Below are 25,497 nucleotides of genomic sequence, written 5' to 3'. Positions count from 1 at the left end.
TAGTCAGCGTGCTCAGGATCACATGGATTTCTGCCAGGTAAATACGGATTTTTGCAAGCCATAGTCTGCTCTGTTGGCAATCATTTTAGCTGTAAAAGGCCATGGCTTAGCGTGGGGTTCGGATGACACACATGTTCAGCTTCCAGCTCCTTTATTTTTTAAATGGCTTCAGTTACTCTCTCTCTGCTGTCTTTTGCAAACCAGCCGTAGGGTTTAGATGTATTCTACAGAACTTGTGCTAAACCAAACAAGGCAAACCTAAGAAAGGCTTAATTAAAACAACAGAAATCTCACACTCACTGACTCTATTGCTGGAGCCCTTTTTGCCTGTAAACAAAAAATTCAGATGGCTGATTTTCCCCCCTCAGTTTCATAAGTGGTTACTGAGCTTCTGCAGTTGCTACATTCCTTAAAAAGTTGTTATTTCTTTTTTGGTCACACACTGGGGGACTCCATTGTTTTCCGTGGTGCCTATTGAGTTAGGCCCATCGACAGCAGAACTCATTCTCGGTCATTAAGTTTGGAGGCACAGTAGTATAATTTGGTGACTTTATTCCATTTCTTAGCAGAGACTTGTATTAAAGTCACGCACACACAAAACCAGAATAACTATCCTTCTCCCTTCCCCCAAACTCCCCCAAAAGCATTAAAGGACCCAGCCAGGCAGCCTCAGGTAAAACATTAAGAATTTGCTGGCTGAACAGGAGTTCCCAATCCGATGCTACAGCAGAATAATAATTAAAAAAAAAATAAAAAATTGGAGAGCTGTGTTTAGGCACGTATCAGGCAGAAGTAGCAAAGCAACACTGCTGTCTTATGCTATTAAAGATTCTAGTACTGTAATGTTCTAGCGTTGACAATTTAACAAGTTTCCTTGGAAAAACTGGCTGTGTTTAAGAAAAGATACACACAAACAATTCATGGTCTGGAGAATATACTATACCGTGAGAAAACAAAGAAGGTGGCCAGTTAGTCACTGAAGAAGAGGTATGAACAAAGTCTGAAGTTATCTACAGAGGGAGAAAGTACCAGGTACGTCTTGTGTTTTAATCTAGCACACAAAGGCATAATGAGACCCAGTGCTTGGAAACTGAAGTCAAACAAGTTCAAGCTATATAAAATTCATGCTGAGAACCATGGAACAAACTGCCACAGAAGCAGTTCTCCATCATTTAAAGATTCCACTTCGAGACTTGATGTCTTTCTAAAAGATACACTCTAGATCCAACAGCGTGTGGTTAAACTAGATGCAGATATCCCACTGGAAATAAAATGTACCAAGCACACTGGCATTCTTTCTGCGTTCAGCCTGTAAACTGTGTGGTCTTCTGAAGTTACTCTCTATTCCTGTGCTATGTCTGCTATTCACAAACTTGGTCGCCTCACCATAGGGTCTCCATTTCCCACTTAGAAGTAGTTCTTATAGGGCAAGTTTCTGGCTCTTTGGTCGTGATATTTAGGGAACCTTGCACATCTTTTGACGGCACTTTACCTGCTATGGGAACATTGCCATCTCCACAGCTCTTAACCTGGCATTTTTTCCAGCACTAAATTCACATTAAAATGCACATTCCAGATATAAATCCTCATCCTTCGTTATCAAGGTTAGTAGTGTGCCAAGGTGATGGGAAAGAGGAAGGGAATGGGACGTCTGCCCAGAGTTGTAACAAGCTAGACTTTCTCAGTCTGAGGCCCTCAAATCTAGTCTGAGTAGAAGAAAATCATTCTGTCTGCGGCACTCTGCTCAGTTTGGTTAGAAATATTTACTGAGTTGCTGGCTGCAGTATTTGTATCTCTAATTGAGCTCTGGAAGCTTCTATTCAGATGGAGATGTTAGAATTCATGCCTCCAGTGTGCATCTTTACATACTCAGTTCTAGAAGACTTTGTAAGTCTGATCTTGCACCTTCTAGTTTTGTAGTACTGTTATTTCACTGCCTATGGCAGTGACTCCTGATTGACAGCCAGACAAGAACAGAACTGGACCCGGAGACAATATGATTAATGAATTACTCTCAGTTTCACTGGATCAGTTAGATCAGCATGTTAGAATGATTTCATGCCCTTCATGTATTCTTGATGGCAGGGATGGTCAGCAGAAAAAGTGCTGTAAATCTGAAGAGTCAGCCCTAATTAGAGTTTTGAGAATGCCATAACACTGGAATCTGGACAGTGTGCAAGTATGTGCACTTCCCTGAGTTTTTGTTTAGTGTTTTATGCTGCTAAGTTGAGTTACGGAGTGATGGGACCTTGGTGGACATTTTCCCTTTTTGTAGCAGCCCTTGTAGTCTTTAATCTTTCTGCATCATCCCATCTCTGTTTTTCTTCTTCCCTGTGCCTTTACCTCTTCACGGCAGCTTCCACAATAGACTCATTCTTACCCTGTCCCACAGTCTGCTAAAAAAACCCCACAGCAGAACAGGTCGCGGTGAGAGTGGCATGGTTATCACCAGAATCTGACTTCTGAAGAGATTGATACAGTCAAGATGTTCAGTCCTCCCAGTTGTTGTATGAAGCTGCCCCAATTTGGATAGACACCTGAAGTAGTTATATTTAAGTCATAGACAAGAGTTTTTCATCTTACTATGTTACATGGCGTATTGATATTTATTGCACCAGTAACTCATTTGTTTGACGCTGTCCTTCAGTAGATTGTTTTTACTGGTAATAACATTAAGGTGTATGTTTAACAGGCACTGCATATATCTACAATCCTAAGACTGCAGTTATAGATAACTGCTATTCTCAGACTTGTGTAAAGTTAGGGAGAAGTGCAGTCTGTTGTGGAGAGCCTGCAAGAGGCCCATTAACTGGCAATGAGTGCAGAAGGGTAGATTCTACTTAAATGGAATTAGTCCCAAGCATAGTTCTGGTAAAATGGAAAACGACTTTGCAAATCACTTGGTGTTAAATATATTTCAAATCAAGCCTTGAAATGATGCCAAAATCCTGGCAGAAAGAAATGTCAAACAATGAAAACAGCAAATGAAAAGTAGCAGGGGTAGGCTGTTGCTCTTTTCAGCATATATTGGGGAAACTGTTTGTTTGTCTTGAATTTTCTTTCTGGCAGTGTTAATTCTAAGCTGCAAAGAAGCCATTACTGTTTTAGGTATCAAGTGTTGAATGATCAAGGAGGCTGTAGGTGAAATGGTTGCCTGTTTGTGGTAGCAATTTGAGTTTTCGTTGTAAAAAAATATTTTACGCAAGAGCACAAAGGTTGATAGGTGATGTAGGTTACTTGGTAAGTGTGAGAGATCTGCAGTGAGACTAGATGCAGGTTGTGTATATGAAGATGTCTCCTTTTTTAATAACAGAATGGAGAAACAAATGCAAGTTGCGTTAGAAGAATATGTAGTCTTCAGCAATCAAATGCCTTTTCACTCTAGTTTTTCATCACTGATATATAAAGAACCAGGAAAAAATGTCTGGAAGAAGCTCCTACAATAAATGAGCTTGGAGTGAAGGTATCAGTAGAGAGGAGAGACGCATGAAGCCTCTCATAGAAAAGGAGCTTAATTTGCACTTTTTTGGGGGGCCAGCAAAGAGAAGACAATCCATAGCTGGAAGCTAATGTGCAGTGCAGATTTACTAGCTCCCTTCCGTTGTCTTCCCTTTACATGTTGGAGCATTCCCATCACATAGCAACATGGAAAGTTCTTTCTAGACTCCCAGTGCATTTTGATTCCTATTATGAGTAATTTTCTGTCTCCTTTGACTATGAGTAGACTTGTTTCCAAATATATGCATCAGAATTAGGTCCTTAAGACTAGATGCTGTGTGTCTGCATCCCACCAGACCTTTTGTTACATCTAGTTTGCATTGAAAAGAACAAAATGCTAGTTAGTTACCAGCTTCCCCCTTTGTTTAAAGTTTACCATTTCTGCATAATCCTACAGTGATGCTGTCTTTGTAGCAATGAGTTTCTGTGGCTTTTACTGACTTGGTGACACTTCCAGGCTTCTAAATGTTTGAGCCCAACAACTTGATGGAAGTAATTTTTGTTGTGCTCTGTTGGGAGGTGGGTTTTTTCCTTTCTAATCTATATAGTGTACTGCTGAGCCAGGCAGACATAAAATTCCTTCTTGGGACAGAGAGACATATATGTTTACACAAGACACGTGCAAGGTGCCATATGGCAAAACCCCAGCTTTCATTCCCTGCACATCCTTGTGTTTCAAATGTTTGGGAGAGCATGTACCCCTGTGGAGTCTTTACGTGGTCTGCTGGCTAGAACTTCCATGGAAAAGAGAGACTAAATGGACTAAGGAAAACATAGGGGAGTGGAGATCTGGGGGTTTAAAAGTTCAGTGTTTAATAAGTAAATGGGAAAGCAATAACCCACATGCATTTCATAGTAGGCATGCTCTGGCTATTAGTGAATTAAATGACTTGGAGGAAAAAAACAAACGGAATGGATTTTCTCAAACTGCATGTATGGAAAGATCCTGTCTTCTCAATGGAGTCATATAATCTATGATGAAAGCATGTTTACAATAGGAACAATTCAAGTACCCTCATCACAAAATGTGTGAACTTCTGTCTTGAAAGAGTCACTCTGGGGTTCTTTTAACCTGCAGGCCCTGTCTAACTACAGGCTGCTGTGAAAACCCTGGTGGTGTCCTTTTAGAGCAACAAAAAAAACAAACCAAAGGGGACAAGGGCAGGTGAGTGCGTACATAACCCTAAATGGTGTGGAGTTGTCTTATACCTTACACCAATATGCACAATGCATTTACTTGGGGGGTGTGGATTGCTTTGTCCCAGTTCAGCTGGTCTCTGGGAGCACAGGTTGTTGATCAATCTCATGTGTGAGGGCAGGGAGTTTAAACCAGATAGACTGACAGCAGCTTCTGTGTGTTATGTGTTGCTCACATTGAAAAATGCAGTTGTCTGGTACCCAGATACTGTGACCAGCTTCACCTAGGGTTAAAAATTGTGCATCTAAATAGTACAATGGATTTGGTAGAGCCAGCTTTGTACAGCACGGCAGCAGTCTTGCATCTATTGCATCCTGGAACGTGTACTGGAGAGGAGAGGTTTCAAACCGAGCTTAGAAATTAAAGGGAAATGGAGATTAGTGGAGAAGTGGGAAAGGAGAAGGCGGCCAATGGCTGTATTTGTGTCTCCTTTGAACATGTTTACTCATAAGGTGGCAGAGGCATCCCTATTCTCCTGTGTTTGGCAGGGCAAGGAGAGTCATAATGATATATCCCATCTATCAGAAATACTGAGAATTAAACCTGTTCCAAACACAGTTTTCTTAAAAAAAGAAAAAGAAATACATCAAGTTTCATTACATTGAGCTTATATTCTCCAAGTGCCCATTAGGAGGGTTTTAGGATTTCCTTTTAATTAAAATAATGTTTGCTGAGCTTAATATTTTCCTAAAACATTTATTTTAATGTCTTTTCCCACTGTTACTAAAACCCAAGCAGTGAGGAAGGATAACTGACCACAAAAAAGGCCAGATGTGCCGAGAACAATATTTTTCAGATTGCCTGGCAACAGACAAAAGGTGATTCCAAGCCGAGGAGACTGTAACAATGAATGTAATGACAAGACCTGCATTGCATCAGACTGTAAAAGGTTTTGTTGTGATTGTCACAGAAGAGGGCAATGGTCATTTTCAGTCTGCTCTCAGCTCTGGTTGAGGGCATAATTTAGAGGTCTGAGATCCAAATAGGAAGCCAAGAATGTCAAGTTCCAAACCTGAGTGTAGTGAAAGACTCCTTGTGATAGTAGACAGTTATTTTATTTCTCTGACAATCTATTTACTGTTGCCTAAAATGGTTATATTCTTACACATCTAGAGCCTAACTGGGAACATCAACTAAAGCTGTGAAGTCACTGGAACCTAAGCACACAGCATGTGTTTTCCTGAATCTTGGCCATACTCGCTAACTTCAAAAAATGTTGTGAAGGTCTCTGCTGGAAATCTAGACTACATAACATTGCAAGCCATTTTAGCAGTGAAAGATGTAGTGTATTGTTACTGCGTTCTTTGCCTGCCTGTTAGACTCCCAAGATTACCTTTAAAAAGGTAAAAAAAACATGACATGAAAAAGTCAAATATGGGAGCCATATCCATCCATATGCTCAAAGGTTACAGATCTCTGAAGTACTGAAAAGTTTTCAAATTGTTTTAAGTTAGACTGATACAAAATTATCCATACTTCTTTATTCGGTAATGCCAACCCTACTCATCCACTCTTTTAAAATACTCTGTGTAGTCTGCAAAAAGAAATTCAACAGAACAGAAATAAAATGCAATCCAAATAACTTGTTTTAAAAATAAATTGAACATGAAATAACAAATATAGATGTAGCCAACACTTAGGGTCCAGAATTTACTAGAAAGACACACATGGGTTATATTTATCTTTCACAAGTTTTTAAGATGGATACTCAACAGTTTATTTCGCTAGCTGGGTTGTTTTAGTTTACAAGAGTTTTCTTAGCCCTTCTGTCTTCACTCATATATCCTTGTGAAAGTAAAGAAGTATTTCTGTTATAGGATTTTATAGGATGGTTCAAAAAAACTTGGAGGAAAGAGATCCTTCTTTTTTATTCCAATCTTATTGAATGCTGTTAGTTTTAATGCTAATCTTTTATAGATTCAAATCACCTACATCTATTTTCAAAGAGGCAGAGGATCTGCCACCTCTGTTTTAATACACAAATGTAGGACAATTTGGGTCTTCAGTTGACTCTCATGGCTTTGCTGTGTTGGCACCTTTTGAGTTAATAATTTTCTCTCAGTGGAGGGCTTTGATGCCTTCTTCCAGCATGGATGATTTTCACTTGTTTGAGAAAATCTGGTACTGTTTGGTCTTTCACTCGTCTCACGTGACTCATCCAGCTGCCAGTAACGGCGTTCCATTTCTCAGTGTTGTCGTGGTAAATTTTGGACATCGCATCCAAACAAAACCAAGAATGGCAAATTTTTTTTTAAAAAGAAGTAATAAAAGAGAATGAAACAGTAAGAAAAAAAAAAGCAAATGACCTAGTTTGGTCTTCGCCGCAAAACCCACAATGCTCTGGGGATATCTAAGTATGTTAGGCAAATATTTCAAATCTATCTCTATTTTGAAAGTGACTTATTTAAATTATACATCGTTTCAGTTATTTGTTAGTTGGCCTTAATTAGGTAAACTCCAAAGCACTGCAACATGTGTTTATTGTTGAATAATCACCCTTTTGGTAAGTTCTTGCTCTTATCTATCTACAGCCTTAATAGCTAATTTTATCAGTAAGAGTGAAGCCTTCCTGAATGGTAAACAAGATGTTCCCCAGGGAAGAAAGAGAGCTATTGCCCTTTAGTAGGGTTGTTTTAAATGTTGATCTCGTTGTTACACAGACAGGTTTCCCTTTGTGTGAGGAGGGGTTCTGTTTTCTTCTAGAAGAATTTACCCCTAGCAAGAAATGTAGGACTGACTCTGCAGATTCTGACCAGTGTGAGCTGTCCTTCCTCAGGTGTGTAGCCCCATCACAATCAATGGGACCAATTCTCACATGACTTAATCTGGCATAAATCAAGAAAAAAATCCCCCAAAGTCAGTTACCCCAGAATGAAAGAAGCGAGATATCCAAAATTGAACTAACTTGATTACTCATATGGAAGGAATTGCCTGATTGCAGCCTTTGCACACTACTGTATCAACCTCTTCCATTCCCTTCATGAGCATTTAAATGTAAAGATGTAAATCAAAACTGTAGGACAGAAAAAGAGAGAAAGACAGAAGTTACCTTGATGGATTCCACTTCCATGAGATCCTTCTGGAAACCATTCTGCTTTTATTAGATTTACTCTCTGTAAATTAGGATTAGTTTTTTATATGGATTTATGAAATAGCTATGGTTCTACTGAAAGCAGGGTGAACCCTCTGGTATAAGGCAGGGAGTATGTGCTCTTTTCATCTGTTATTGGTGAGTTACAGTATGTAGGTTAAAGGCCCCTCGATACCAGTGAAAGAGGAGATCTAGTTCCAGACATGGAAAATGCTTAAATCTTGTGTTTGCCAGCCAGTGATATTAATATTGTATAAAACAGCCAGTTGTCAAAGGGCCAGATTCTGTTCTCAGTTACACTGGTGTAAAACAGACTTTTTTTCCTTTTTTTTCAGAGACAATGAATTTGCTTTCGCATGTGCTTGAACAGTTGAACATAGACTGTGGTTGTCTGAATCTCTCAGTTCTTGTTTTAGTTGCTGAAGGGGAAAAAAAAAAAGTGAGGCGCTGGTGTTGTTCCTTGTCTGTCATTGTTCCAACTCCCATGTGGTGGGCATATTTCAGAGGGCTTTGATGCAAGTGTGACTTCACTCAAGACACTGTCGCGCAAGAAGTTTTTAGCTCTTGTTAATAAATCTGTAAGGTACCTTGTGAAGGCAAATGTACGGTGGACTGGCTGAAACACGCATAATTTCATGGATTTAGTGTGAGTGTTCTTTTCCTTTGCAGGGAGAAAAGGTATTTTCTGATTTGACAGCTACAAGAGAAGATAATAATTTTTGACAGCTCAGGGATAATGTTCATGTTATTGTAGGAAATCTCCATCTTCATACAAATAGGTATCAGTGTATGCTACAGTTGGTCTTGCTGAACTTTGAGTAGAAGCTTCAAGTTTCTGTGTTTTGATAATATGATAAAATTGATAAAATGCATATTTAGCCCTAATGAATTTCAGACTTGTATCATTTGGGGAATGAAAGAAAGAAAGTGTTTTTATTACCAGTCCGGTATAAAGCCAGAACATTTTAAAAGAATCCACAGTATTTTGGAGGGAAGATACATCTTGAATGTACTCCAGGTAACATTGCTGATGGAAAAAGTGAGGAACTGTGAATTGGGTATTGTAGGTATGACTAATTTACCGACTTCTCTTGGTGGTGTGGCCTTTAAAATGTATAGAACTTATTTCACCAGTGTTCAACAGTGTATTTAGATACCATTTAAATGTGATTCACGTAGGCAAATTAACAACATAAGTCTGATTGTACGGTCTTGCTAAGGTACCCCTGAAATGAATTGAATTATGGTGGGATAAAGCCAGAATAGGAGTGGAATAAAGCCTGACAGAGGTGTGGACTCCAGAGGATATAATGATAATTTATTTCATGATTACAAGCAGGGCAGAGCTAATGGTCACAAACACCCACTACAAGCTGAAAGGCATCCAAAGTGATCTTCTTAAATGCTTAGGTCCAAACCCACCAAATACAACTGACTGCCCCATGCAGGCCAAAAGATGCTACATTTCTGTAAAGCTTCTTAGTATCTCCAGAGTTATTCAGTACAATCAGAGTGTCAGTGAATTCAGGTCTCTGAATATAGATCTGAAATAAATAGAATGTATGTATTAATTACCACGAAGATATGTATTTATTACCACGAAGAAGCTAATGGCCCTTTTTGTGTAGTTTAAATACAAATTGGTTTCTCTTTAAAATCTCATGTATTATTCCTAAAAATCTTATGTGGGCTTTTTGTTTATATAAAATAATGCTGGCCTACACTTCCTAAGACTTATCACATGCCTTGGTATTGTGATGGAGCTTGGTAGGGAAAAGTCGGTATTGTTTTTCCAATTTTAAAGATTCTGACTTCTTAAAAAAATAAAAATCAAATAAATAAATGGTCAAGAAATGTAGTGTATCAGCCAAACACTGAAAACTTTTCACTGGAAACAGGGAATTCTATTCTGGAAATGTCACAATAATGCCTCATGAGACTTGTAATTCGGGTGTCACATGTACCCACTCTTTTCTATGGGTCTGGATGCTTGCCTGGACTACGTCTTCATCTGCCATGGTCTTCCCTGTTACAATGGTGCCGTGGAGCATGATGGGGAGGCTGTGGAGCCCAGCCAGTGGAGGAGAATGGACTTTTGTGCTGTGATCCATTTCACAAATTCTCCAGTTACCAGAGACTTTTTCTGCTTTCCCCAGTCACCTGTTTCTTCTCAATTATACTCACCAAAACCCTGAACGTGATTCTCATCGCTTTCAAAGCATTCATTGACTGTAATTATAGAGGACCACAGCAGCTCAGGCTCTCCCACTTGCCTTTCATTTGCTATAGGATTAGCAGCTGTCTATAAGAGGAAATTGGGGGTTCATGTATGTTAAGGGTATGTTTGCTCTGAGGAGCTGTGCTGAAGCAGTAACTGACTAAAATAAGCACAGTCTCTGACTGGAACTTCATAAACAGTGTAACAAAACTGCAGCAATTGCAAAACTTCATGAGTACAATTTTACTTACCTTTGTATCATGAAAATATCATTAACTAGATACTGTGATATCTGCTTAGTTATGTAATATTCTACCTATGTGGGCCCTCTCTGGAAGGAAACGGGAGACTTGGTTACTTGGGATATGGAGAAGGCTGAGGTACTCAACGAATTTTTTGCCTCAGTCTTCACTGGCAAGTGCTCCAGCCATGCTGCCCAAGTTGCAGAAGGCAAAGGCAGGGACTGCGAGAATGAAGAACCGCCTACCATAGGAGAAGATGAGGTTCGAGACCATGTAAGGAGCCTGAAGGTGCACAAGTCCATGGGACCTGATGAAATGCATCCATAGGTCCTGAGGAAACTGGCAGATGAAGTGGCTAAGCCACAATCCATCATATTTGAGAAGTCATGGCAGTCCAGTGAAGTTCCCACTGACTGGAGAAGGGGAAGCATAACCCCCATTTTTAAAAAGGGAAAAAAGGAAGACCTGGGGAACTACAGGCCAGTCAGTCTCACCCCTGTGCCTGGCAAAATCATGGAGCGGATCCTCCTGGAAGCTATGCTAGGGCACATAGAAAATAAGGAGGTGATTGGTGGCAGCCAACACAGCTTCACTAAGGGCAGCTCGTGCCTTACAAATTTGGTGGTCTTCTACAACAGGGTTACAGCACTGGTGGATTAGGGAAGAGCAATGGACATCCTCTACCTGAACTTGTGCAAAGCATTTCACACTGTCCCGCACGACATCCTTGTCTCTAAATTGGAGAGACATGGATTTGACAGATGGGCCACTTGGTACATAAGGAATTGGCTGGATGGTTGCAGTCAAAGAGCTGTGATCAACAGCTCGATACCTGAGTGGAGACCAGTGACAAATAGTGTTCCTCGGGGGTCGGTATTGGGACCAGTGCCATTCAACATCTTTGTCAGCGACATGGACAGTGTGATTGAGTGCACCCTCAGCAAGTTTGCCAACGACACCAAGCTGTGTGCTGCGGCCAACACACTGGAGGGAAGGGATGCCATCCAGGGGGACCTTGACGGGCTGGAGAGGTGGGCCCATGCGAGCATCGTGCAGTTCAACAAGGCCAAGTGCAAGGTCCTGCACATGGGTCAGGGCAATCCCAAGTGCAAATACAGACTGGGCTATGAGTGGATTGAGAGCAGCCCTGTGGAGGACTTGGGGATATTAGAGGATGAAAAACTGATTAAGAGCCAGCAATGTGTGCTTGCAGCCCAGAAAGCCAATTGCATCCTGGGTTGCATCAAAAGAAGTGTGGCTGGCAGGTCAAGGGAGGTGATTCTCCCCTTCTACTCCACACTTGTGAGACCCCACCTGGAGTTGCATCCGGCTCTGGGGCCCCCAGTACAAGAAGGACTTGGACCTATTAGAGCAGGTCCATAGGAGGGCCATGAAAATAGTCAGAGGGCTGGAACACCTATCCTATGAAGAAAGGCTGAGAGAATTGCAGTTGTTCAGCCTGGAGAAGAGAAGGCTCTGGGGAGACCTTATTGTAGCCTTTCAATATGCAAAGGGGGCTTATAAGAAAGATGGAGAAAGGCCAATTCCAAACCATTCTATGATTCTATATCAATATATACCTGCTCTGGATAATATACACAAATTATGGTGTTGAAATGGTAGAAGTTGGGCTGTCAATGGCAGGTCCAATGTGGGCTTCAGTAGAAGACGGACCAGACCTGAGAGCAGTATAAAGTAGCGTATTTGTGATGAGGGCGTTTGTAAGTCCTATGGCTGCTCAGAGGGATTCAATTCACTCGACTGCAGCTGTCTGAAAGTCAGGTGCTCAGTTTAAGATACTTGTTTAGGTACCTTCTGTAGTCAAAGGGAAGAGGAAAGCATGTCCTGAAGTTGCATGAGCCCATCTTAGACACCCATTTGGAGATGGCTGAACAATGTAGGCATTGTTTGCATAAAACTCAGAGACAGCAAAACTATGGTGAGATGATAGTGCCTTGTAACACCTTAGGAAAGGACAAACCTTGATGCTTGTGAGAATCAGTGATTTGCATGAAACTGAGCACAGGCTTTATCTTTTCTGTCACCTTGCAGAATTTGTTTTCTTCCTTGATGTGCAACAACACTCGGTGCCTCCATAGAGAATGGACTAACTACAATGCAGTCTAGCTCTATAGTACCCATCACCATGAGCGTTGGGTACAAAGGTGAAGGAGTTACTTTCTGGGCTCTGTATGAAAACTACAGAAATATGCTTGCCATTAGTATCTGACACCATTACATTTTGTCTCCATGAAAAAAACAGATTACAGGGAGATCTAGTATTTTAAAAGCATGATTCATATACAATAGTGAAAATGATGGTAAATGGCTATTGTGACTTTCTCAGCTTTCTGAAGGCTAAATTTCTTACAAATACTTTTATACATGCTTATCTATGAGCATTTGACTGGTTCAGTAGAGGTAAAGAACCCAACTAATACGCTTTAGATTAAATGGAATTGCTAGCATTTGACCAATGCAATCTAAATTCTCAATTCTCCCTTTGTCCTCTCTTTTTAGCTAGATTATCATTTGTGGTTATATATGTATTTCTGAAGAATACTGCTATAGCTCTAGCCTGTTTTTTCCAAGTCTGCTAAAATGTTGTATTCACCAAAGCATAATATATTACTATTAGCATTAGCATTTATAATAATAGCTTACTTGGAAAATACAGTTAAATGTATACATTGAAACAAAATTAGTTACATTTTTTCACACTGTTGACCTGACAGTAAAGTAGAAACATGCCCATCTAAAGTCATAATCAGAGAGATAATTGTCTGCAAAGGAAAACTTGACTTACGTCACTGTTTTCGGAGAGCTCCTCTCCCTGAAAATAAAGGGACTCTGAAACATGCCTCTCCAAAATCTAACACAGGCAAGACTATACCATAAAAATACGCAGAAAGGAAACTATCAGACTAAGTTTTTTTGAGTTAGATTATGAAGTGTAAAATAGCCACAAAACTTAAAATGAGAAATAAACAACCATAGTTCACAGATCCAAATTTCTTTGCAATTAATTTTTGCTTCCTTGTGAAACCTTTCATTTCCACTGCCATGTAATTTACAAGAATTTTGCAAGGAGATCCAAAATGAGTATACAAAGTAGTAGTCAGTGTAGAGGGTTCTTAGTCAAAGGCTTATGTTTTTGGTGTGTTTTTTTTTGACAGTGAACGGTGGCTACAGTCATTGTAATTTGATCTCTGAGAAGAAGAACATGATGGACATGGAGGTGACAAGTAGCTCAGTACCTGTCTGCAGACAAGGTCTGTTCATCCACACAGGAAATTCACTTATGCGAGACCACCCACTGTCCTGTGAGAGGCTGCTTCATGTTGGTCAGCTGAACTTGACACACTCGGATATAAGGTATTACTTGCAAGTTTTATCGGTTGATATACTTTGCTCTTATGGAGCTGGAACTATTTCCCAGTAGCATCTGTGGGTGCTGCATTTGGAAGAGTATTTTTGGCTTTTACTTCATTTTGGAAGCCCTTTGGATGCTGATTTAACCGCACTGCTCATTTGCAGGTTTGCACTGCAGGGACACGCACGTGTGCACCGACAGCTGTCCAAGGCAATGCCAGGAGCAGTCACTGTATATGTAGCCGCAGGCCCCTGAATTGAAGTTTAAATACAGCTTCTCTGTGGGGTCTCTTCCAGCATGCTCAAAAGTCAATGACAGTTTTTGCTAGGGTCCTAAGTAGGGTCAGACTTGCCTCTATACCTTTACCCTGCACCCTAATGCCATGTTGTTTCCAAATGGCAGCCTGGAAGGCAGGGATGATACTTACTCCCAAACCAGTGCCTCCCATATGGCAATTTGGCATGCCACCATCAAACCTACAGGAAGCCAATGCCACTTTTATTTCTACAGCATTTCCTTTAATGAAGTATTTTCAATGTTCCCATACAGCCACATCCTTGGTATTTGCTTTTAAGGCTGTAATGTGAAAATTTGGTCTCTGGTTTTGATATATACACTGTAGTTGGATATGCTATGAACAGAATCTCTATTTAAACATTTGCTATAAATTAATTATATGAAAACACAGAACTCCATTATTTTTTTGTTGTTGTTACAAATTTAACATTACCAGATTTTAAACAAGTACCCTAAACAGACATCCATTGTGAATAGAAGCCTGCTACAAATTAAAATCTGTCCATCTATTTTAATTACACTGCTTTTTGGCAGGGGATATTATATGGAATAATCTTGACCTTTTTGAAGAGCTGTAGAAAAGAAAAACCTCAATAAAGTTGCAGCCTTTATCTTAGATACTTGGAATAACTGGCACTCTGTGCATGGAACTATCAAGCCCAAATTTCCATAGTCACAGCAAGAGGAAATATGACCTATAGCTTGGTCTTGGAAATCTGACTGTTTCTGATTTTATTATACATACTTATGTCGTTTCCCCTTTTCCATTTACTGGTGGGGTAAGAACATCTGTGTTTTCAGGAGGAGGAGGCACAGCAATATGGCAAGCAAGTGGAAAGAGCTTTTTGTTTGTTTGTTTGTTTGTTTGTTTGAAAAGGACAAATAATATCCATGCCACATAACAAAATATTCTGCTATCACTACAAAGATTTGTAGATGCTGTTGCAGCGGGATGTAAGTCAGTTCCCTGCTAGCTTCTTTATGGCTCAATGTGGGACCGGCAGTTATCAACCTTTTTTTATTCTGTCAATGAGGACAATTATGAAACAAAGATAATTAGGGCAGGAGCAAACAAAAGGAGGAAGAGAGTACTCTGCTTAGATCTTTTTGAAACTTTTTGTAAAATCTATAATGAGGAAATGACAGATACCTGCATACCAGGGATCACAGTACCCACCCTCAGAAATATGAACCCCTTCCAGCCCCCATGTGGAAGAGGATTCCCAGAACAACATAAAGGATTGTCTGCTGCATAACATGAGAAAGTAGCAGGTAATAGGCCTGATGCCCTCCCCTTGCTTTGTAGCATGGTCTAAAGCCTTGAGGCTCTGCTGCTTCTAAGCAACAGTCTGGAAATGTTTGGAGAATATCCTGAAGGACCCTTCCATTCATTTATGGGTTGTTTGTATCCCACTGGTCATGCTCTGCTTGTATGTCCACCTGGCTAATACTGCTTTTGCCTGCATGGGCCTTGCAAGGTAAAGCCAATGCCCAGCTCTGCTCTGTGGACCTCAGAGACACATTGTCTAATTTTATCACCGTGCTACTTGCAAGACACACAGTACAGAGCCAAAACCTTGGCATGTGAGAGAAGGTGGACAGCAGTTGGAACGATTTCTGTTCATGGTGTTTGTGATGCTAAAGGTTCTTGAAAGCAAGTAATAGAAAACATGGTCTTTCCTTGCAGATCTGAAAACAGGAGAACATAACTGAGGTGGGGGTGAATGCCCATCAGGTTTCAGTGAAGTCAGTGGGAGCCAAGGGTGCTCTGTGCCTCCCCAGATTTCAGCCTTCATTAGATGAGAGGAATCAAAATAGATGGAGAAATAGGACTGGAATGAACAGATATCTGAGCACACAGAAGTTGGGCAAACTCTGGTTGTTCTGTCCAGCTCTAGTGACCTGCACAGAAATAAAGGGAGATACAAATTAAAACAATCTCTCTGAGTTGAGCTTTGAACAATTTTGCATTTCTAGGATATGCAATGTCCAAGGAAAACCCAAACAAACCAGAGAGTACCTCCCCTCGCAATCCAAAATCTCCCTCAGGATTTGGGGTTATGATTGGCTTTGTGCTTTTTACCCTCAGTGCACTGAAACTTGTTATCCCCTTCAGCTTCTCCCCGAATCACTTCCTCTCGGAAACTGTATCGTAGGGATGACTGCCTTAATCCAAGAATCACGATCCCTCTTCTTCCTGGCCCCTTTTCCCCACTCAGTTAATAGCTTTTAAGTTGTGCAGCATAATTGCTGTGACATGCTATCTGTGAATGCAATGTGTGTGGGACTGGAAAAGTCCTAATACCTTCTTTACCACAACTGTAGTCAGCACACAGCTAATGTTGGCCTTTTGTCAAATAATCCATTATCAGACACAGCAAACCCGCCCACACTGTGCTCAGTGCTCAGCATATAAAACCCAGGGAAGACACCAGAGCAGTCAGATAGTGTTGCAGAGGGTCCATGGATGTGCAGCAGAACAATCCCCTCCAGCTTCTTAAAACTGTCAGTTATCACTGATTGCACATTTACAGTGGCAATTGAAGGCATGCTTGTTTTGTAAATAATCTGGCGATTACAGATAGAGTCGTCTTTTCCTTTGAGAGTAGTTCGGAACTGCAGTACTTCTGGCATGGTGCTACTGGCCTTGTGCTCTGGCTCCAATTACCACGTAAGGGAGTCTCTTTGGAAACACTGCCTTAGTATCCTCTGAGAGGCTGCTGTTACTCTTCAAAGGCCTTACACTCAGCTTTCATGTGCTTAAGCAGCAATTCTCTTGCCTCAGACTGTCCATCCTGGGTGCATGGATGCTCCCTGTGAAGAGAGGTTTGTGGGATATAGTCTCCTGCTGACCCCACTTCCTTCCAGGGTTGTTCATGTGGAAGCCCCCCAGAGCTGCTCATGCTGATCCGTGTATCCACACAGTGCTCTTTACACTGTCCTGCTATCCTTTGTCCCTCTCACTCTCCTCTTGGCTGTTTGTTTCATATGCATTTATATTTTGCTGCTGTCCAGAGATTATGAAATCCTTACAGCTAGCACTGCCTGCATGTACCAGGCCTGGAATCTGATCCCTGGCTGTAACAGCAAGATGCCATTACAGGAGCACATAGTCAATGGGTATAAGAGGAGCCACCCAGCAAGCTGGATGCCAGACACCTTGTCTCTCTCATATCAGTTTTGTTTCTGTGCCCCTTCTCCTCTCACCTCCCAGGACTGGGAGGAATGAGCAGGGCTTTCCCTAGAACAGTGATGGCAAAATTCTGCCAGGAGTACAGAAAGTTTGCATTAATGCAACCTTGAGACGAAGTACCCCAACACTCAAACATCGGGAAATTGAAAGAATGCCAGATTCTCCCAACAGAGTTAACTAACACAGGGTATATATAACGTATTTAAACATATAGTGCTACAGAGGAAATTGTAGCTCCCAGGAAAGACTTGCTTCTGATCTGCACAAGCAGCCTGTGCTTATCATTATGTAGGCAGAGCATGGATAAGACATGGCTGTGGCAACGGGAAGCATGAATTCAGAGCCTTCATGTCATTTGCTTTTGAAATAAGGTATTCCAGCTTGCCTTTTAGTTCAAAATTCCCCTCTTTTGTGTGTCTCATATTCTGCACTGCAGCATCACAGCAGTACAATCCTGACTGAGTAAGATCGTGTGTTGGAAATGCAGATCGATGTTGCTGGGAGTTTTGGGAACCTGATGTTTCTCAGGACAGGGATGTTTGTATCCATCCTGCAGGTACTCTCCACTGACTCCAGCTTGAACTCCTCACATGGATTTCTGGCAAGATGGCAGCTTTACATAAAGCTTAATAATATGACACCAATTATCACAGGCTGAAATGTGAGGCTTGGGTTAGCTTTATATGATGTAAGAAATGTGTTGTGTTTACTTTAGCCTCAGGCTTTGGGACCACTGAACTACGACAGAAACTGAATTATTTAGAAGAGTTCTTGTATAGAAGAAAATAAGTAATAGGAAATATTGTGCCTGGCATGGTATGCTGTAAAACCTTTCTCAGAATGAGTGTAAAACAGCACACTTTCTATTGAGCAATGAAGCTACAAGCAAGCAGGGCAGGGTTTCCCAAATATGTGCAATAAAAGGTTTTTATGTATGCTTTTGCCACATATTTTACAGACGTATGGATCTGTAAATGTTAAAAAATAATGTATGAATACTGTTGGGTTTGTTGGTTTTTGTTTGTTTTTTTTTTTTTAATTTACCATCTGCAAAACCAGGTGCTTTAAGTTTACCCTGAGACCAACTGTGGAAACCTGAAGGGAGAAATTATAACTAATGGATTATGGAAGCCTCTAAAATTTTTAATGTAGTCTTTTTAAACTTCTCGTGGCAAATGCAAGATCTGATTGTTCTGTAGCAATGAATGGTGGTGAATTTCACTTCTCTCATGACCTTAAAGGGTTTTTTTATATCAAGCCCTACTGGCTGCAGACTGTTGGAGCTTAGAAACCTGTCACTAGTCAATGCAGTGTTGACAGTTGTGTGCCTTAGACAGGTGTAATTTTTTGACAACCTTAATTTCATGGGAAGGAAGTATTTTTGAAGATTTTTGTTGTTGTTTTGGTTTTTGTAATTGGTAGTTCTTTGAGAGCTGTTACCAAGGAAGTGTTAGAAGTCGTCCCAGCTTCCTGTCTCAATGTTAGTGGTGGATTAATGGAAATTATAATGATAAAATCATCTAAGTCATAAAATAAGTGCAGTTTATTCAGTAGCTTTGCAGTTTAATGTATGTATATGTCCAAAATACCTTATGCATATGTGTTTCATGCTTTAAAATGTGTCAGATTTGTCTTAGCTGTGGTGTCACACACAAGTTGCCAAGTGCCCAGGTTTTTTTCAGCTTTTGTGGTGCTAGCATCAAAAAAGCATAAAATTAATTTAAGTGGAACATGTCAGTGTGTAAGAGCCATGGAGCACCTCTCTGGAGGGTTTATTAGTTCAGGTACAGCTTTTCTGCACACAGATATACTGTTTCCTCTTCTCGATCTGGCACATCGCTGCATGAGGAAGCCGTAGGTTAAACTCTCCCATCCTTTAGGGATATGTGTGGAACACCCTCTGGTCCTAAGAAAAAACACACAGTTGGGTCATCCACAGTAAATGTTTATGGCTGAGATAAAATGTTTTATTTTAAGGCATAAACCAATCGCTAACTGCTTGGAAGAAAATATTAGGAGGAAACATTTCCTAAATGCAGTGTTTTTCTGAAATGTCTGTGGGGTGTTCCTCAAGGTTCTGCTTCCTGAGTGATTGAATTCAGCACACATCAAAAAAAGATTATCACTTCTGCAGAACAATCTTCTTTTGATTTTAAGACCCATGTAGACTTTAGTGGAAAAAATGGAAATGGGAATACATAGATCGCCAGTTTAAATCTACTGGTTGTGAACTTTTCCTAGTTATCTTTTGTATACCTCTTAGAAGTAAATACTCAGCTGATCTCTCAACTCCAGACCACTGGTTGAAAGCGAGCCGTTCTTTCTTTGTATTCCTTTTTCCCCACTGATCTTGCTCCTTTTCTAATTTAGCGAAGGAAAGCATCTCTCTGACATGTAAGCAAAGCTCAGCTAGCCTTTTTTGATTCGTGTGAACAAGAATGCCAAGGCGTTTTCCCAGCGTGCTCTGAGGAAAATGCCGATATTTGAATAATTCAAAAATGCCCAAGGCTCTCAAACTTCATTCTTAGCTATTGTTTTGCCCGATCTATTATGCATTGAAAACCTAGATTGTGATTGATGAACTGCCCGTAGCAGTGGAGGGGAGATTGTCTGTTCTGTGCGTAACCCAGTGTGTAAAATTAATCCCGTGTAAAACGATGCTGCCTTTACAAGGGTTGTAGAGGAAGCATTGCAGATTTTTTTGGTGTAATTGCTGCATTAGGCAACGTTCAGCAGAGAGCAAGTGCTTCCATTCTCCAGGGCTTAACAAGTGTTGTGTCTTGTGCAAAAATGATAAATCCTGGGGTAGTTAGCGATGCTTAATGAAAACTGTATTACAGGTCACCCAGGTTTCAAGACTCAGTAGATTCTGCTGCTCCATGCCTGAATGGAAGTCACCCGGCTCAGCACATTAAACAAGAATGCCCAAGTGATTATAAGGTTCTGTCTGAGGCTTCCACACATAGGAGGATTACGGAGGGGATGGAGCTGAGAGCCTCTGGTAGTCTGCATCCTGAAATAGACCTAATGAATAATAGCTTTACAAATTCACTTTCATCCTACTTGTTTAATAATGAACATAGCTCCTCCCTGGGTCCTTTGTCACTTGGCACCCCTCAGCACTCGGCCAGGCTACAAACAAGCAACCTGAAGAAGAGATGTATCTCTGTTGTGCCGTCTTCAGCTGAAGGAATTGATATTACAGCTATCATCCGCACATCACAGACGTCACTGGTCACCTGTGTGAATGGACTGCGAAGTAATTCAGCTGGCATTTCCTCTCATCCTGTGGAGATCAGTCATCACAGTGCTCAAAAATCCTCTCGGCCCCAGTCTTGCTCTCAGCCTGGAAACCCTTGCAGTATTCCCTCCCCTCCAGCATGTCTTGTACCTATTTCCGCTGAATGTGACAGAGGTGACTGTGAGCAGATACAAATGCAGCAAGTCGAGGAGAATGGAAGCCTCAGCCTTATGATGAATGGTACTAGCATTCCTCATCAAAACACCTCGCACAGCACCCAGAAGGTGAGTTTCTTAAAACAAGAACCAGCTGACGATTATTCCTCCGCTGCTGATCTTTTTCGACATCATCAGGGGCTGCCTCCCCCTTACCATCTGCACCAGCAGCTAAGCCAGACTCAAGGGACACTGCCTCACTTACACACCTCTATGTCTCCGAAGTCCCTTCAGCCCAGCGACGGGGATGAACAGGACCTCAGCAATGGCAAACAGGTCTGTCAGTGGATTGACTGCAGTGCCACTTACGACCAACAAGACGAACTGGTCAGACACATAGAAAAGACTCACATTGACCAGAGGAAAGGAGAGGACTTCACTTGCTTTTGGGCAGGCTGTGTCCGCCGATATAAACCCTTCAATGCTCGTTACAAACTGCTGATTCATATGAGGGTTCATTCTGGAGAAAAACCAAACAAGTGCATGGTAAGTCTGGAATATATTTGTTTGAATAGAAACATACTACTCTGCTCTTTTTCCTGCTCTCTCTTCAGTCTTATTCCAATATAATTGTTGTGCTTTCCTGTAACTTAGTCTGCAGCAGGCTAAAGGGGAATTGGACAAAACCTTAATCTAGAAGGAAATGTTTGAGTAAGAAACACTGTAGTTCTTGGAAAAGGGATTCAGTTTCCTTATATGAGAGCTTAACTTTTAATACAGTGCTTTATTTTTTTTAATATTCATTAAAGCATTAATAAAATGATGATCAAAGCACGCAGCAGTCATTTAACATAAAACAAAGTCACTGAGCCTCGGGTGACATTTTTAATCAAGAAACATAAAACACATCTAATGAAATTCTTTTCATTCCTTCAGCCGAACAATAACCCATAGAGTTGTGAGTGCAAAAGTTTCAAATGGTAGTTCAGAAAAGAAAAGAAGAAAATCCTTGTTAAGGATTTTAAACAGTTAAAAGAATAAAAGGAATATCTTTAATTCTATTTTCAGAGGTTGTTAGAGGCTTTTTTAGTGTGCAAAACAGAGCTTTGAAAATAAGTAAAAACCATTGTTCTCTTCTGATCAAGAAGATGTAAACAACATCAGTGTTCCAAAAAGAGGATCTTGGGAATAACACCATCTCTGCATCTGCCCACCATGATGACAATATGGCCAAACTAAAATAAAAGTTAATGACTTCCATTAAGCTTTCCACATGTTTCAAACAACAATGATATAAGACCCTGACTGAAACAGATGAAGCAAAACAAGTTTGACATAAGCTTCCAAATTGGGCCATGAAATTTGGAAAGTCTTATTTGTAACACCCACATGCGCACACGTGTGCACGCATGCACATACACGCACACACACACAAATTTAAGTACAAACAAAGGCAATGGTTATGGCGGCAGGTTGTGGTTCCTGATAGGCAGAATTTTCAACTCTGTTCTGTTGTTTTGATCAGAGAATGATATAATGGAAAATGCTTGTAAGGAAGTTAGATCACGACAAACTTTTCCATGGCAAGCTGTAGCTTTCTATGGAGGAATAGGAAAGATTGTTTATATAAAAAGCTCACTTTTTTTCATTTATTCAAGAAAAAGATTGCTGGCCTGCAATGGTTGTGCAAGGGAGAAGGAAGAAAACAACAGTATTTAAAATGTTTTATGGAGAAAAATTTTCTCTGTAAAAGTGGTCATTATCTTTTTACTTCCATTGGATAAATGAAAAACACTATCTCAATATCTGCACTGTTCAGTGGGTATTCCCTAAAATAATACTGGAAACAATGCAGATATTTAGAGAACACCATCACGTTATCCAACATAAAATGGAAACGCTCCAAGACTTACCTGTCTTTTTCCTCTGAGAGAAAGAACTGACTTGCTCATGTCCAGAAGTAGCTCAATCACAATTTGTAAAAGGTACAAAGAAATTTAACTTCCTATGCATATCTTTTATTTGGCCATAAATCATCAAAGGATAATGCAAGTTAGTTGCTTCTTTCCAAACAAAAACATAAGTAAGCAAGCTGTGAAAGCATACTTACAGATTTTATTTTAGGCTACTTTTTGGTTTTAGTGTTTTTATAATCTGGAATGAGATCAGTCTTCTTCCCATTTTTACCTCACACTTTTTAAAATAAATACTTAAAACGTGATTTTTAAAATAAATACTGAAACCCTGATTAGCTTTACTATGATGCTGAAAGATTCACTGGACTCCATGGGTGAGGAACTTCTTTTTCTGCAAAATGCATATTTGACAGGTATTTTATAGCAGATTTCTAATGTTACATTCCCATTCCTACAGGAAACTGGATAAACCAGAGACATTAAATCATGTAATACCTTAGCAAATACTAAAAATTTCCTACTTTCAGTTATGTTCATTTGCATTAAAGAACTGTCTTTTGATAACACCTCAAGGTTTAACATTGTGAATAGGTTGGAAAAACCTTTTCATCTGATATTGCAGACAGCCTTCATGGCACATGTATGTAGCCTTGGCATGTAAGTACATAAATATCTGTTTTATCTGAGCAGATATTGCATTTGTTCCCATACATGGAAAGGCCCAATCAGAATTAGGAGCTTTACATTGCACAACTTGCAGTTAACTCTTCTATTCCCAGAATAAGAACCTTCCACTGTCAGCAGAGGTATCCATGTATTAAATGTTACAACCTGGAATCCTGTGTAGAGTAAAGCTGGATCCAAGTGGGCACATGAAAAATATGTCTTCTTTGCAAATTTAGTTTTGTACCCTGGAGAGACCTTGATCTGGCAGGGACAAGATCCAAAGCTGCAACATGGCTCCTTAAAGTTATTAATATCAAGTGGGGATTATTTGCCCAGCGAATTCCATTCCACTTTGGACAAGGGTTGCTGTGCAGTGTTTCATTAGGCAGTGATGTCATGTCATTTTAAATGATGGCTTTTCTTTTGATGTGGTAATAATTGTGCTGTTATTCCTGCAAATTAAGAAGGCAATTCATTCTCTGTCTATAGAGGTCTGAGATTTTGTTTCAGTTTTGCTGTAGCCCTGTTAAAGTAACTTTACATCTCTTGGTATTTGTAGTGGAGATTTTCTTTCGCTGTTCACAATTACCCATTGTACTTTCTTTTTAAGCCCTTGGTTTTGTTCCTCTCTGTAAGATTACTGGCTGACTAGGTATTGAACTGCTCAGGAGAAGCTAACAGTGAGCAGCACCCCGCCCTCATACATAAAAGTACTTTTCCATGTAAAATTATTAATTTCTTATGACAGGCTTTGCTACTATGTACTGTAATAGACAAAGGAATTTTGGAATTCAAGCTACTTGAGAACAGGAAATACATGAGACATTTTGATTGAAAAGTAAATGGTTCACTAAAACTGCAGTTAATCCTTTTATTATCTTTCCAACAGCAGTTTCCACAATACTTTCATGAGGTAAGCTTCCTTCAGTCCAACTGTAACACTCTCATCGTTACAGCTGGTTTAAATTTAGCTAGCCTGCTTCTTTCTTTACTACAGACAGTTGACAGGCAAAACAGTATCTGGTGTAGAGAACTACTGATGTTTCGGGTCTGTATTCTGCTCATTCTGTTTGATTGCCAAAACCGGTACTATGAGTATTCTGTTTTCATATTCTGTTAAATATTCTAATTAAGTGGTGCCTTCTCGTCATTGTGTCCCTCAGTTTGGTTTTTCCTTGGGCTCTGCAAGTAGTCTAAAGGAAACTACCTAATCTCTTTGCAATATCCTGTTATGTTTCATACTTAACTCATGTTATTTTAGTTTTATTAAATTTGGGGTTCATCTGCATTATAATCAAAAATATATCCAACAAAAATAATGATGCAATGCCTTTAAGACTTTAACTTCTGAAGATTAATTTCATGCTTTTTTAGATTTGATGTCCCAGACAATTGGATTTTTGATTGTCTGAGACAGCAAAAATTAGCAAGCTTAAATGTTTTTTACTTAAAAAAAAAAAAAAGTTTCTCATAGCTGCATCTACTGCTGTCTTTCAGTTCTTCCAGTACTTTGGTGGGTAGAAAACCCTGCTGATCTCCAGATATTGCATCCTCAGCTTAAACCTCTGCTTGCAAATGTAAATATAGAGTTGCTCATTTAGTTCTCTAGAATTGTTTGATTTGAGCAAATCTATACTTGGGTTATTAGTCTACCCTCTTGCACTCTTGTGGCTTCATGAAGGGTAGAACATTAAGTTCCCATCACTGCATGCCTATGTGCTCAGGGAACCTATGTTGCAGGCTTCCACAGACATGATCAAGGTAAATATATTTATCTTTACGTCGTTTCTCCATATGCAATTAGCGTTGGGCATCATAATATATGTGATATCCATGAAAGATGCTGGACAGTAATAATAGCCATTGTTAATGTCTCTAGTTCGTGTATTTCAAAGAAACAAATATCTCATGAGTATGTTCTGGACCTGTCACATGGTGTTCTTGCCTAGAAAGTTAAGACTTTGAAGCAGAATCTTTTTTTCTTGTATATATGCAACATACTCAGTTTGGGAATAGTCTTGATGCAATGATTTGGGTGCTGTATGTACACAGTGAAATTCAGCACCTGTGCTGTTTGTAGTCAGTTCTTTTGAATCCCTAAGGGTGAGACACTACAGGTACTGCATTAAACATAGGGAAATTGAGACATAGAGAAGATAAGTAACTTGCTTAAAGGCATCTTTAGGCAATTCCAGCATTCCAGCGCAGATCTTGTGTTCAAATCACTACATCACACAAACTAACCATTTGCAATTTACTTATGAAACAGATTTTTGTACAGATTATGCAAAAGATAGCAGTCTGCCTGAACTTCCTGTTATTTTTACTGTACATCTCTGATGCAGGTGGTTTGACATGTCATAAACCTGTGAAAACTTTCATCAGAAGGCTCAGCTACATTTGTAACAC

General features: G+C 40.1%; 1 protein-coding gene across 4 annotated transcripts in view; it reads left to right on the top strand.

Annotated features, from left to right (window-relative positions):
* GLIS1 (GLIS family zinc finger 1) overlaps window positions 1-25,497 on the top strand; it is a 205,837-nt gene that overhangs the window by 78,702 nt on the left and 101,638 nt on the right. For all 4 annotated transcript variants that reach the window (XM_075037621.1, XM_075037619.1, XM_075037620.1 and 1 more), the window contains exons 2-3: window positions 13,424-13,622; window positions 19,951-21,052. In XM_075037621.1, the coding sequence (XP_074893722.1) occupies window positions 13,424-13,622; window positions 19,951-21,052 (1,301 nt within the window). The remainder of the gene's footprint in view (window positions 1-13,423; window positions 13,623-19,950; window positions 21,053-25,497) is intronic.

Source organism: Buteo buteo, chromosome 10, assembly GCF_964188355.1.
Source record: "Buteo buteo chromosome 10, bButBut1.hap1.1, whole genome shotgun sequence".
Taxonomy (NCBI): domain Eukaryota; kingdom Metazoa; phylum Chordata; class Aves; order Accipitriformes; family Accipitridae; genus Buteo; species Buteo buteo.
This window is presented reverse-complemented; position numbering and strand designations above follow the sequence as displayed.